The 15,298-nt window shown below is 36.9% G+C and overlaps 4 protein-coding genes across 6 annotated transcripts; 3 read left to right on the forward strand and 1 right to left on the reverse strand.

Annotated features, from left to right (window-relative positions):
• LOC18767969 (agamous-like MADS-box protein AGL62) lies at window positions 795-1,645 on the forward strand. The gene has a single exon (XM_020553679.1). It carries the CDS (start codon window positions 808-810, stop codon window positions 1,528-1,530), a length of 723 nt encoding a protein of 240 aa, XP_020409268.1. The 5' UTR covers window positions 795-807; the 3' UTR covers window positions 1,531-1,645.
• On the forward strand, window positions 5,444-7,368 carry LOC18768409. The gene is made up of 2 exons (XM_020553639.1): window positions 5,444-6,230; window positions 6,406-7,368. Exons 1-2 carry the CDS (start codon window positions 5,617-5,619, stop codon window positions 7,097-7,099), a joined length of 1,308 nt encoding a protein of 435 aa, XP_020409228.1. The 5' UTR covers window positions 5,444-5,616; the 3' UTR covers window positions 7,100-7,368.
• LOC18767562 (ergosterol biosynthetic protein 28) lies at window positions 8,340-10,857 on the forward strand. Its single transcript, XM_007201850.2, has 3 exons — window positions 8,340-8,881; window positions 9,740-9,946; window positions 10,476-10,857. The coding sequence occupies exons 1-3, from the start codon at window positions 8,767-8,769 to the stop codon at window positions 10,544-10,546; spliced, it is 393 nt and encodes a 130-aa protein (XP_007201912.1). The 5' UTR covers window positions 8,340-8,766; the 3' UTR covers window positions 10,547-10,857.
• On the reverse strand, window positions 11,736-14,759 carry LOC109950604 (uncharacterized protein DDB_G0283697). Of its 3 annotated transcripts, XM_020570138.1 has the most exons (3): window positions 14,594-14,759; window positions 13,416-13,780; window positions 11,736-13,343 (listed from the first exon to the last, which is right to left on the reverse strand). In XM_020570138.1, exons 2-3 carry the CDS (start codon window positions 13,734-13,736, stop codon window positions 12,120-12,122), a joined length of 1,545 nt encoding a protein of 514 aa, XP_020425727.1. In that variant the 5' UTR covers window positions 13,737-13,780; window positions 14,594-14,759; the 3' UTR covers window positions 11,736-12,119. The 3 variants fall into 3 exon arrangements, with proteins under 3 accessions (XP_020425727.1, XP_020425726.1, XP_020425725.1); XM_020570137.1 differs by having other exon boundaries at window positions 11,736-13,776; window positions 14,594-14,757; XM_020570136.1 differs by having other exon boundaries at window positions 11,736-13,780; window positions 14,594-14,757.

A 15,298-nucleotide genomic window follows, 5' to 3' on the forward strand; every position in this document is an offset into this window, starting at 1 on the left:
AGATTGTATCTCTATATCATATTACATAGACAAATTGTCAATTTGGATAATTCCTAAGTGAAATCATGTTTTGAATGTATTTGGATGTCATGGGTTAGTATGGGGCTGAGTTGGCCCTACCCATCCCAATCTTTGTCATGTAATTACTCTGAAATGACAAAGATTTCCCGTCTTTTCTCAAACCAATAATATTATAAAAAACTGTCACCTATATATATTACAACTACAACATGTGAATTAGTAATACCACGTAGGTGTGATCATCACCAAAAATAAAAAAATAAATCAATGTCATTAACATGTCGATAATTCTTTTCTTCACGACACACATCTCATTATAAGGGTTGGAACACATGGGATCCTATTTGACATTAAAAAAAATTGGTATCCTTATTAATGTGACTAAAGTATATCGAATAGAATACCATATCATTTTACAGTGAACACCCATATGGCGGTGATTCTTGTTGACTTACCAAAAGTCATATAGTTTCTATATTATGTCAATGATCAATAGGTTATTTATTTTCATAGTAATTATAAATTAAGTGAGTAGAGATTTATAACTTCCAAAAGATCTTGGATTAATCATATACGGTACTAGTGTCAATAGGGCATTAAGGCCTCATTGAACAATACAATAATATGCTAACATAAGTGCTATTTAAGTGAATTAATCGTAAATAACCCTATAAATACATATGTTTTATCCCTCCCCAACCATCACAAATAATAACAAAACAAAGCTAAGCATCAGTTGTCTGTCTATCTCCTCTTCTCTCTTTAATCATCCTCCGAATTTCTACAATGGTGATGAAGATCAAGAAACCTAGCCAAGGTCGCCAAAAGATTGCAATTGCCAAAATTGAAAAGAGAAGCAATTTACAAGTCACATTCTCAAAACGTCGTTCAGGGCTCTTCAAGAAGGCCAGTGAGCTATGCACACTTTGTGGGGTTGAGATTGCAATCATAGTCTTCTCTCCGGCCAACAAGCCCTTCTCCTTTGGCCACCCCGAGGTTGACTCCATCGTTGACCGCTTCATTGCTCGGAACCCTAACCCTAATCCCCTAGGCCTAGCAGGTTCTACAGACACCACTCAACAGCTTGCTGAGGCTCACAGGAATTCTAGTGTTCATGAGCTTAACATGCAGCTAACCCAGATTGTGAATCAGTTGGAGGCTGAGAAAAAACATGGAGAAGCACTTGATAAAATGAGCAAAGCTAGTCAAAACCAGTGTTGGTGGGAAATGCCAGTTGATGAACTTGGATTGCATGAGCTTCAGATATTGAAGGCCTCAGTTGAGGAAATCAAGAGGAATGTGAATAAACAAGCCAATAGGATTTTGATGGAGTCTAGTTACCCAAGTGCTGCTGCTAATTATTCTTCATCACCCTTGTCTATGATGAATAATATTGGTGGTTTAGTTCAACGTGATATCCATGATCATTATCGTTTCAAGAGCAAAAACCCTACTGATCAGATTGAACCTGCCTATAATTTTGGTTATGCTGGCCATGGTCTTTTTTGAGTTTTCATTGTTTTGATCTTCTTTGATTTCTCATGAAGGGAGTTACAAGCTAGCACCTTGCTACTTAATTATTATTGTCTCTTTCTTTATGGTTTGTAATTAGAAATAATCAATAATTAATGGACAATGTTTAACCAGATATTTCACTAAAATTAGGAAATAATACACTCATAATGTTGAAAGAGGACATGCTTTTAACCAAGGATTTAGTGATTATTATAATTAAATCCTTGATAAACACAATTAACTAGTAATTATATCTAAACACAACACGATTAAATCCTTGGTTTTTACTCCTGTCTCAAATTTCTGGGTTTAATGTGATCGACCATAACGGTAAAAGAGATAAAATGAGGTACGTAAATGAAAGAAGTGGGTTGAAACATAAGTTTTATTTCTTTTTTCTGTTTTTCATATTATTTTTTCAGTACAAGTCATAGTCTAAATTACAGGGGATGGAGATTTCTCACACACGCATAACCAAGGGCGGAGCTAGGATTTTATATTTGAGGGGGCCAAAATGTTAAACACAAAAAGTTTAGTTGTATATTTTTTTTTTTGCCTATTGAGTAAACTATTGCTTACAAAAGCATTAAATTGAAATTAGTGATTTTCTTTCATAAATGTAGTATGATTTTACTATTATATTCATATTAAAATACAATTTTGACAAGTATTGATTTGTGGTGAGGGGGCCATAGGCTTAAGTATAGCAATTTTTCTTTGCATTTGTTACCACATCCAATATATACATTTAAAAGGGTTAAATAAATTGGAGGGACCAGGGCCATCTCAGGCCTTAGTATAGTTCCGCCCCTCCGCACAACTGTAATGCCGTGGGGAAAAAGTTATGTTTTTCATATCAAGATCGACAAAGAGAATTCTCCTTATAAAGTGGATTTTCCAATATATTTATATGCTAACTTCCATAATCAATTTTTACGATTGATCAACCATACGAATCCAAATTCTCCAAATACTACATCTCCATCCATCGTATCTAGACCATGAAATCACTTCTAAATTAAATGATTTTTTTCTTTCTGGTTTTGCCGAAATTTCTAAACCCGGCTTTTTTCCTTGATAAAACAAGCGGATGTATATGTCTGGTTTTATTCAGGAGTAGTGCAATATAACTTTTTTCTGAAGTGCAACTTGTGGGCTAATAAATCACTTGTTTGGATGAACTTATGGGCCAAGTTTTGCCCACTAAGTTGGCTACTGGGATAGATCATTTGCTGCAAAAATAATGGCTACTGGGATAGATCTCACTACCAAACAGCTAAAAGCTAATCCACTTTATCCTTAAATAACGTCTCCAATGCGATCATCTTAATTAGGAAAAGAACTTCTATGCAATGAGGATGTCACTATAGCGGTATTTTAAGTTAGTAACGTGCTGTCATATGAGATAGTTAAAACACATATCATTGCGTGATTAACTTGAAATACCACGACAATGGCATCTTCAGTGTAAGTTGTTTCTCTCCTTAATTTCGAGAAGACATGCCAAATATTACTTTGTTATATCTCAATAACAATCTCACTTACATTACTTCGTAGTATCACAGTACGCTCACTTACATTTTATAAATAATAATAATAACATAACAAGTTATATAGAATTAACACTAAAAATAGCACTTTATTGTAATTTGAAAAATTACATAAAGATTAATAGACACATAATTATATATAATTCATAATGAAAAGTTTTTTTCTCTCGATGGAGATGGTCCACACACATTCTTAAAAAATATATCATTATCTTCCATCAAACAAACAAATTAATATTATCTCAACATAAAATTGCCACATGAGAATTAGCATCCACGTCACTACACCAAGACATGCCCTAATTTGTTTACGAGTGTAGTAAATACAGCCGAAATGGACATATTTTTTTTTCTTTTCTTTCTGTCTCACTTTTTTTATTATCAAATTATGTCGCATATATTCGTTTAGAAAAATACTTTCCAATATTCTCTCGTAAGTAGGAGTTTATACATTATTATCAATGACAATGTGATTTATGTGCATAAATTTTTCTTTTAATATTTTTAATAAATTATTTTTATACATACGTTAAACTGTAATTTACAAGAAGAAAAACAGTATCCATTTATTTATGCATATGTTCCTCTCTCTTTACCGTTAAGCTAAGGTCCGATCCCAAACATAAAAAGGTAGGCTAGATCCTTGGCTGTAATGACTGTTAAATTAAATAATAAATAATTATCTTTTAAAAAAAAATTATATTCTGGAAAAATTAACAAGTCTGCACGTGTAACATTTAGCATCCAATGTTTATGCTGCCAGCAAATTCATATTATTATAGATCAGATCCGATACTGACAAATATCTGAGGTGGCATCTATCATCGTCACGCGATCAGTGGGTAGCCGATTCAAAATCCCAGCCCAGCCCAACCCAGCCCACAGTTTTTTTAAATCAATCATTTAATTTACATTGGACCATCCGTGGGACCCACTTTTGATGTGGTTGGTCAGAATAGCGTCCACCCCCGGTCCTCTCTGGCGCCACATAATTCGTACACAGCTGTCCGCTCGTTGGAGCCCCGACAGGCCTCCAACGGATCGCCCAGTAGTGCATTATTTCATAATAATTTCCAAAGCTGGCGAGCCCGATTTGGAACCGTACGCCCGAACCCACAAACCGACAAAAGGTCCGAATATTTTTCTAGTTTTCTTTTTCTTTTTTGTTTTATATAATTTATGACTTGAATGCCGTCTCCGCTGGCAAATTGAAATATACAGGGTACGTGCGCATTGTGATCCAGCTCCTCTTACAACCCACGCATGCTCATACGTTATTTAAATGGGGTCCAACTTGTCTGCGTCTGTGTTTGTGCAAATGTCTGTGAGCCCGCTCTGTGACTGCGACATATGTCTGCCCAGTCATATTTTCATTCAAGTTAGTCTAATTGTCAATATTAATAATAATTTTATAAAATGTTTTTATTTTTACAACATTTATTTATGATTTATGATTCTTATTATTTAGGTTGGTCACTGTATACTAACATATATGTAAGTATTCAAGTAAAATTGTCATTGGAATGTCACCGATATAAAACGCTATAAACTACGTTGTATTTGTCAACAAATGTATTACCTTAATAACATGAATAATTAACGTAAGTTTACTGAAATAATATTAATCTAAGTTGTATGCAAGTTTTTAAAATTAAACTTCCTTAGAACTTCGTCGTTAGTATGAATTATAAATTAATTTGTGCTTTGCAATCAATATCCTTATCGTACATGCCATAAACATCCAAAGTGATATATTATTATAATTCTTTCATTTCGTAAGTTAATAAATATTTGCAACATGTGTAACCTATCCGTATTGAATGAGATAACAAAGAGATACATCATTTTAAGAAAATATATTATCATAGGTAACTTGAACAATTATCGTAAATTTTGCGAAACATATTAATCTACAACTAAGAACTGATGCATGCATATAAAGTCTCCAAAACTAGACCCATGAGAAGTGGGCAATGTACACTGACAATGTAGAAGTTAACATATATGTTATTTTTTTTCTTTATCGGACTTATTCTTGTATTCGTAGAATAATTTTTTGAAAACTAAAGTAGTATTGTGAAAATATATTACTCTTACCAAAATTTTAATTAAATGGTTTTTATCAAGCAATTATTCTACCTAGATTACATCCCATAAAACTCCTGCTAATAATGGTCTTAACTTAAGTTTGCATAAAATTAGTTTAGTAATTTGTTTTGTAATTACTATAAAAATCTTAATAGGAAAATTAAAAGAACAAAAAAGAAAAGAGAGTGCAAATTGAGGTCATTGAGGTCGGTCGCAGTATATCTCTACACATATGCAAAGTGCTCTAGCTGTGTTTACAGCCTGTTTCACCTTCATATCTCTATCTTCCTCTTTCAGTTTTCTTACTCTTTCCTTCTCTCTCTCTCTCTCTCTCTCTCTCTCTCTCTCTCTCTGCTTCCTTATATTCCTCATCCCACCCAACCCAACCATCAAAACTATCAAACTCCCAAATCAGAACCAGACAAACGGCAAAAAGACTTCAATGGATCCGTGCCCATTTGTACGGATCCTAGTCGGAGACTTGACCGTCAAGTATCCCACGGCATCCAGGCCATCCTCCGCCACCGTCCACCCGTCGTCGTCCCCTTGCTTTTGCAAGATCAAACTCACCAACTTCCCCCACCAATCCTCTACAGTCCCTCTGATCCTAAGCAACGGTCAAAACCTAGATACGACGACCCACGATCACTCCCTCTCCGCCTGCTTCAATTTGAACAAAACCCAAATCGAAAGCTTAGCCTCCAAGCGGCCCTGTTTGAAGCTTTCGATCTACACGGGTGGGGTCGGCGCCACGTGCGGGTTACACAGCGGGAAATTGTTAGGTCGGGTTATAGTGCCGTTGTCGGAGCTGGTTTTGGCGGAGTCCAGACCCGTCGTGTATCAGAACGGGTGGGTCGCCATTGGAGGAGGGAAGAAGAATGGCAGTGGGTCCTCGTCGGCGCAGTTGTTTTTGAGCGTCCGGGCGGAACCCGACCCGAGATTCGTTTTCCAGTTCGACGGCGAGCCCGAGTGTAGCCCGCAGGTTTTTCAAGTGCAAGGGACTGTGAAGCAGCCGGTGTTCACTTGCAAGTTTGGGTTCAGAGATATGCAATCGAGGTTAGTTTATTTCACTTCTTTCACTCTCGTTTACCGTGTTTGGTTGCCGAGAAAATCACTCAATTCCCCTGCTTGAAATTAATTTATTTTTCAAAACGGCAAACAAATCTATCGTCTCGAAGTCAAAATTTTCCCCTTTTACTAATTTCTTTTTTTATTGGATTTGTTTCAACAGGTCAATGTCTTCAGAGCCAGGCACACCGAGAAATTGGCTGCCTTTTGGTGGGGCCCACAAGGAGCAAAGCGGGAAAGAGCGAAAAGGGTGGTCCATTACCATCCACGACCTGTCCGGCTCGCCGGTGGCGGCGGCTTCCATGGTGACGCCGTTCGTGGCCTCGCCCGGCTCACACTGCGTAAGCCGGTCCAACCCCGGGGCGTGGCTCATCCTCCGACCGAACGAGGGCACGTGGCAGCCGTGGGGCCGGCTCGAGTCTTGGCTCGAGCGCGGCGGGTCCGACACGGTCGGCTACAGGTTCGAGCTGCAGAACACGACGCTCGCGAACTCAACCCTCGGCGCGAAAACTGGCGGGAAATTCTCGATCGACCTGACGTCGAGCCTCACTCCGGCGAACAGCCCTCACAGCAGCTTCGACTTCGGGTCCGGAACCGGGTCGAGACCGGGATCAGGATCAGGGTCGGACTTCGGGTTCGGGTTATTCCCACAGTTGATTCAGAGAGGGTTTGTGATGTCATCGACGGTGGAGGGCGTCGGGAAGTGTAGCAAGCCGGAGGTGGAGGTCGGGGTACAGCACGTGACCTGCACGGAAGACGCCGCTGCTTACGTGGCATTGGCGGCGGCGATGGATCTGAGCATGGATGCTTGCCGGCCGTTTTCTCAGAAGCTCCGGAAGGAGCTAAGGCAGCAGTAGATTCGGAAGGTGGGGGTTGTCGTTTCATGGGGAAGGGTTTGTCGTTTTGTAGTTGGGTAGGCATTGGATTCGTTTTTTTGGCGATTAACTGCCAACACAGCAATTTTTTTAGCTGCCAATTTTTTTTGGATGAGACTGTACAGTGAGGAATGAGTAGGCAGGATTTTAATTTTTAAATCAAAAAATTTTTTTCTTGTGATTTGTGAGTTCTTGTTGGGCTATTTCGTTAAGATTTTCGTTTTGGTAATACATGGTTCGAGTTTTTCTTTGATGAAGAATCCAATGTTGGTGGAGATTTATTATAATCCTTTGATGGGGTGGCACAGGTTCAAGTCCAGACTCTGTGTGCAGTGAATCGTTATTAAGTACTTGATTATGTGATTAGTACTACTTAGTTGTTGATTATGTGATTAGTACTACTACTTAGAGTTGTGTATATTATTTGTGGGATTGGCCTTATTGAGCACCTGTGACAACTTTTTATAAACTTAGGAGTAGTCATGATTTTCTTTCTAGAAATTTCATGTTTATAAAGTTAAAAGTGCCATCGTAGTTGGTATATACGTGTAGATTTGTTATAAAAATATAAGTAGATAATGGTGAAATATTCAAAATGTTACAAAATGTCATAATTAATGTAAAAATTAAGAAATGAAACTATTTATTAAATAATGATAATATAGTAAATAAACTGTATTTCATATTTTTAAAGAAGAAAACTGAAACTGAAAAAGAAAAACAAAATAAGAATATAATTTTTATTTTTATGAGACACAACTAGTCATTTTATTATCTTTCCTAATTATGAAATAAATAAAAACAATTGCCAAAGGATTTAGTGTTGCAAATCAGGTAAAAATTTAATAACATGGCACAAACATAACATGAAATAAGTCAACGGAGTCTAACTCAATGGAAAAATGACTTAATTTGCAAATCAGTAGTCTCAAGTTCGATTCTAGTAGCATGTGTGTGAGAAAATCCCTCCATCTTGAACTATCATTTGTACTACAAAAAAACATGAAATAAATTTAGCGTTACTCAAGTAACAACACAAACATAACATGAAAATAAATACGTATAAAATTGAATTAGGGTTTAGAGTTCAAGGTTAACTGATAAGATCTCATAATAATTGGATTTTTATCTTCTTTTATCTTTCTTTTTCTTAGTCATTATATGTCTTTCGAATTTTTAAGTCCAGCTAATTTAATATAAGAAAAAGGTGGCATCATTATTAGCACCCATAAATTGCTCATCATTTTCCCCCTTCCCCTAATTGTCGTTATTTTGAAAAATATATTATTTCAGTTGAAAAAAGAGAGCAAATTATTCAATCCAGCTACTAATATTCCAAATGACCCCTAAAACCGTATTTTAGATAATATTCCATAGTGGAATAAAATAGTAATTATCAAAATTTCAAAAAAGAAAAAGAAAAAGAAAAAGGGTCAACAATTTGAGAGAGATAATGGCCGCCACTAAGCTATCCAGCCCACAGACCTACGAGTTCCAACCCATTTACGACCTTGGGTCGATCCATGGATACCGGGTCAGGTTAAAACCCAACAGACTGGTTCTCCGTATGGGCACAAAGCTGACTTGCTTCTGCTGCGCTTGTTGAAACTTTCACTCTTGAGACTGATTGATAGCTCGCACAAGTGAAGATGAAGGCGTTGAGTTGGTGGCTGATGCTGGTGGGTTCACTTCGCTTGGTCTCCGTTTGGTTCGGGTTCTTCGACATTTGGGCTCTCCGTCTCGCTGTCTTCTCTCAATCCCCCAGTACACTTCTCACCTCACTTCATTCTTTTGTTTCAACTTTTACGCAATTTTGAATCAACTTCTTCGTTTGGATCCTGTTTGGTTGCTAAGAAAAAAATTTGGGTTTGTTATTTCAAACTTGAAGGATGGAGAAAAACCCATTTCTATTTTTGTGGTTTGCTTCACTAAGATTTACTTATAAGAGAGCACATAGTGATCAATGTGGGAATTTGATAGGATATACAGTTGGAATTCTTGTATTCTTAATCTTGTAAGAAAGTCAATGTGATTCTATGGATTGTGTCCAGATATAGATCCAAAAGAGCTGAACTTGTTTTTCTATTTCATCCATCAGTAAATTCTCTTTCTTTGCAAATGCATAATATAATAGGCTAATTTCTCCTTCAATATGTGCTTGTGGGATGAAGGCTTTGTATGGATGTTCAGATTATATGAGATTTCAGATAATATTAAGTGTTACTGTATTTGATGTCAATGTCACACAGAAGTATATATCTCATATTGAGAAATTACCCTAAAACTTGCTTTTTGTAATCAATGGGCATGCTATCCTCCTAGGCCCGTACTTATATACAACTGTACACTTTGCATTTAAAATATAGAACTTGCTTCTCTGATATCATGAGTTGCTTGTATGAGTATGGCATACTTAACCTAATGCTGCTGATTGCTGGATCAACATTTTAAACTTTCTTTGTGGTTTGTCTTTGCCTTTAAGTCCATAACAGTGTGCTTCTAACATAGAATGAAGAATGTAGAAAATGGAATTAGTCTATTAGATTTTTCTTTTTCTTTTTAACTTATACTGTTTTTCTGATTTTCATGTTTTGCATTTGTGATTCGTATTTTTATTTCCAGTGACTGAAGTTCATGGAAGGACATTTGGTGTATGGACTCTTCTTACTTGCACACTCTGCTATCTTTGTGCTTTTAACCTTGAGAACAAGCCTCTCTACCTAGCTACCTTTCTATCATTTGTCTATGCTCTTGGTCATTTCTTGACTGAATACCTAATATATCATACGATGGCCATTGCAAATCTCTCAACTGTCGGCTTCTTTGCAGGTATCAAATCAATTCACTTGGCTTCATTTTGAATCAATAGATATATTCATCTTTCTTTTTTATATGCTACTTGTTTCAAAGCACTTGAATGTGGCTGTTGACTTCTAAGCACCATGGTACAAGAATAAATCATACCGAAACTGAGGCTTCGTGCGCTATTTGGGACAAAAGAAAAAATCAGTCAATATGATGATGCTTATCAGAAAAATGAAAGAATTAAATAATCTATAATGATTATGATGATGCTAGCTTCTTCTGAAGCAAAATTATTTTTAAGAGATGGCAAGACTGGAATCTCATAGCATAAGAATTGGAGAACTGTGTCTTCACATGCTATTGCGGAGTAACCCTGTTTAATTGGAATCAAATATATTCATCTTTCAACTGTTCACAAACGATTTGTATGCTATAACATCCGATGACAAATAATTCTAAGTTTTTCTTTCTAGTGAATAGCTTTATATAATTATGGTGAGCTTAGGAACCAATAATATTTGTAGTAAAAGAATTCTCTTGTGATCTTGATCAGGCACATCGATAATATGGATGTTGTTGCAGTGGAATGCACATCAACCTCAGCCTTCGTTGAAATCAGAATAAAGTGTCTGGTTGGTTCCTGCCTCAGCTTTCTCCACATATGTTGATCAAGCCCTTTCTTAAACCGTGATTTGTTCTCTGTAATTGTAATTTTTGACACCTGCTATTGCTATTGCACTGAAATTTGGCGTAAAATGTAAAATTCTAACTCAACACTGTTGACCAGGCAACATTTTGAGTTGCTGACAATTTTTGAAATTAAGGTCCAAATTAGAGAAACAAAGATTGTCAATCCTTCATCATGTAACCATCAATTCAGTGCAATATTTTTTTTTTTGGTGTAAGGGCAATAATGGAAAAATTGTTTGTTTGAAGCACAAGGGTTTAGCTGGAGTTCCACCTGTTGGGTTTCTGGATGAGTTTGAAGTCTTCACCCCAATAGGATGTGAAGTTTGGACCAAATCTGAATTGGGTTCTTGTCAACTCAATGAATTTGAAAGTTTGGTTGTTTTTTTAACTGAGAAAATCATGTACATTGTGACTCAACTCACAACTAGATAAGAAGACACCAATTCAACCACCAAAACCAGATCTGCTGTCCACATCATACTCTAAGGGATTCAGAATATGCTCATATTGGTGTAAAAATTGACAGATATTTATGCTAGACAACTCACAATCTCATCTCATCAATTGGGTTTGGCTGTCATGCAGCAAGGTCATTTTCAAAACCAAATTAAAATTAAAAACTTAATATACAAGCAACATATAAAGGGCCTAAAACCTAACACAACTTCAATATAAGCATAGAATTTTCTTCGAGGGCTCTCATCTGTTTCATATGGAGACTGCAATTTTCAGACCTACAAGTTGCATTTTATTCCACGATTGCCATGCTTACGAAGTTGTTCGTTTTCTTTTTTGCACACAAGATTAGTCGTTAGCCTAATTGATATCCCCAGCTTTACATTGCAGAAAACTTTAGAATGGTTTCAAGCATTTGAATGAATGCCAACATGGGTACATTTATACCCAGTTTTTGTTTATAGCGTTTAGAGAAACTGCGTTTTCCAGCAGGTCACAGGAAACTGCTTAACAGACAAGGGTTTAATTTAACATAAGGAATAATAATAGATGCAGGCTTTAGCATTATAAAAGGATAATAACACATGTGAGAGTTGCCTAGGAGACTACATTTTTCTTAAGCATCAACAGTAAGCATCAACAGCAAAGCACAAACCATCCAATTAAACTCTCTCCACCAAAACAATTCGTTTTTTTTTCTTTTCCAATTCATATGACATCCAAAATTTCAACTTGGGTCATCAAACAATTCACTTCTCCTTTTTATGCATCATGAGCTTCTTCCCAAGAGCTTACAATATAAAGAAACAGCACATAAAACGAATACATGAAAAGAAAGATTAGGGTGGAAATAAACAGTACAGTGGAAGGTTGAATTTAGTTTTACAGATTGCACCTGCTGCTGATATAAACTAGCCTACATTTTACCTGCTATATTGATTTTCTAGCCACAGATTAACATTCACACACACTAACCTAATTGCTTTTCATATCAAAAGCAAAGGCAAGCATGAAAATTGTAAGCACCAGAAGAACCCAAATACCACAATCATCATTCTGCTGCAGCCTCTCCATTCTCATCCCCCTCTGTTTTTATCTCTGGCAATGTATCCAGATCTGTGCGAGCCTCTTTCTCGGCTTCGGCAATATGGGAATCAGAAGAATCAATTGGATCATGCTGAACAACATCCTCCGTCACATTTGTGGAGTCTGAACCCTTATCTGTCCGGCCAGATTCACTGGTACCATTAGACTCTTCATTATGAGAGGTATCTGTGATCTCCTTGATTGTTGGAGAACTAGAACCATTCTCTGTTTCAGCTGTTCCATCAGATCTTAAGATATTTTCTGACACATTGGTCTCTACCTTATTAGAGGAGTTAGATGATTCTCCTGATACCCCATCTGCACTCTCAATTTTAGTAGAAATTGTTGAATTTGAGTCAGATTGGTTGTTCTGAGAAGCTGTGTTATTAGCCTGTTCCACAACCAAGGTTTGTATGGTCATGCCCTCTCCAGTAGTCATCCCATCCAACGTTTCATTTTGAGAGTGAACTGACTCAGATACAGTTTCTGTTACGTTCTGCTGGTACAAATCAGTTGCCCCATTGATTTCTGTTGAGTTATTGCGTGCTTCTGGTAGATCATTAGACTCTGTTTTCACTGCTGCATTCAAAAGTGAGCTCTCCACAGGATTGGACATAGCATCATTAACTTTCTCTTCACTTGCGGTTACATTTAAAGTACCATTCTCAGCCATTACACCATCAACCATTCGTGAATTGTCATTAGATTTTATATCCTTTTCTAGAGCACTAGCTTCTGAGTTCTCATTTGAGTTTTCGGCACTTACTTGGGTATCATGGGTCACTGCACTAGAAGCATCATCCCCTTTGTAATTTTCCTCTCGTGCCTCATGAGCATTGTTGTCATGGGTATCATTATCCTGATCATCCAATGAATTCTCATTTTCTGCTTGATGCTCTCTCTCTTCACTTTCATTCTTATCACCATCCTTCTCATTCCCCTCCTCTTCTCTTTCGTTCTCTTCATCTACAATGTCCTCATCGTGATCTGCTTCCCCTTCTTTTTTCTCTTGCTCATTTTCATCTATCTCATCATCTCCAGCTCCTCTTCCCTCATCCTCTATATCTTCGTTCTTGGCTTCCTCCTCCTCTTGCTCTTCTGCCTCATGCTTCGGATCCTCTTCTTCTTGCTCTCCTACTTCATGTTTCTGATCCTCTTCTTCTCGCTCGTCTACTTCATGTTTCTGATCCTCTTCTTCTCGCTCTCCTACTTCATGTTTCTGATCCTCTTCTTCTCGCTCGTCTACTTCATGTTTCTGATCCTCTTCTTCTCGCACTTCTACTTCATGTTTCTCTTCTTCCTCTCCAGCTGTTTCTTCTTCCTCCTCTTCCTGTTGTTTCTCATTTTTAATGACTTCCTGGTGAGGAAGGTCTTTCCTCCCAAGTTTCAGAAGCTCACCATCACTCAAATTTTTGATTGAGGATTTTGCATTTTTCTCAGCTAATGCCGCCTTCTTATCATGAGAATGCTTGACCTGATAGATTAACCAAAAGCAGACCCCAAGCAGTAGACAAATCTGCAGAACATGCTTCACCCTGACTCCTTTGGTTTTCTGGTTCCTACTATGAGTCCGCTTGATCATGATGTACTTCCCCTAGAGTACCCTACCCCTATCTTTACTTCTACCTATTTGCAAACATTGCACGTGTCAGAAACCTGCCTATAATCCAAAATATAAAACTAATAAACTTAAAAAGATTACTCAACCTATTCAACTCAATCAAATTAAAAGTGTAAAACACAAATCAAAGTTTCATCTTATAAAAATTTAACGCTGCATTTTAAAATAGAAGCAAACATTGTCAAAACATATTATGCCCAACTGATTTCTCAACTCTCACTGTGTCCCAAACTGAACGTTCGTTCTCAAATTCGATTAACATTCATAGAGAAGCCATTTGTTTTAAGCATAAGACAGTAACGGCGTTAGAAATTGATCTGTTTTTCCTCATACTTGGACATAAAAACACCACATTGATCCAAATACACTAAAATCATAACACAAAAGAGAAGAAATTCAGAATCTAAGGAAATCCATTTTCTTCCTCATAGTTGTTGCTTTTGTAAGAAACAAAATCTATTGCCAGAAACTTGGTGGTAAAAAATGAAGAACAACAATAGTGAAGTTCCCATGGAAATCCTAATTGGATAACGAAGTAAAGCCACAAGCAAACCCTAGAACACCGCTCAATCAGAAAAATACTGAAAAAAAAATTGACCCACGAAACTTAAACCTAAAAAATCCCATCTTTATTGATCCACAAGCAAAACCCATCTTCAAAAATAGTAAATTGTGAGCACCAAAGAGTTCTGCAACAGTCATAGACACCAAAGATAGGAAATTTATACTAATCCAGAAATGAATAAAAGGCGTTACTGGAGAAACTAGAAAATGGGAAAGAGCAAGGAGGAAGGTGATGGAGGGGACGGGGAAAGTACCTGAGAAGCAAAGCGGTAGGAGTCAAAGTGCAAAGTGGGAAAGTAAAAGGCCAAGGCTTGTGGATGTCAAAGCAGTTTTCTGTCACAGACTGTGAGGAAGAGATTGAGAGAGAGAGTGTCCGTGTTTTTCTATACCTCAGTGGGCGATGACCGGATCCAATTCCTTCCAATTAAGCTACTAGGAGCCAACAGGTAGTAATTAGTAATTGCCTTGTTTTCAGACCCAAAAAGTAAAAAATAATGTGGTCATTTTAATAACACTTTTTTTGGATTTGATATAATTTGAAATCAAATTTTACTCATGCCTAATCATTAAATTGATTTTTACCTAAATAAATTTGAACTTATTTTGTGTTGCGATAAATATTTTTTTTAAAAAAAGGGTCTAACGGCAGCCAAATGGATGTTGGAAAATGATAACAAAAGAACCTGAGACTAGTTTTTGAGTTTTTTTGGGCTCCATTGGATCAGCCCATGCTGTTTTCCTTTGCCGTAACTGAAAAAGCGGGCCCAATAATGTAAAGGTTGAATACCCAGAATACCCTTGCTTAATGAAAAACCTCAAATATAATTTCAGGTTAACAAAATTATTTATTGATATTGCGGTCACTTAAGACACTTGAGCTGTGTCTTTTACTAAGTTTCCCTTTCAGTCTCTAATTTGTTTAGTGAACTAGTTTTGATTATTAGTTTAGTTTAGTTTAG

This window comes from Prunus persica, chromosome G8 (assembly GCF_000346465.2).
Source record: "Prunus persica cultivar Lovell chromosome G8, Prunus_persica_NCBIv2, whole genome shotgun sequence".
NCBI classification, from domain to species: domain Eukaryota; kingdom Viridiplantae; phylum Streptophyta; class Magnoliopsida; order Rosales; family Rosaceae; genus Prunus; species Prunus persica.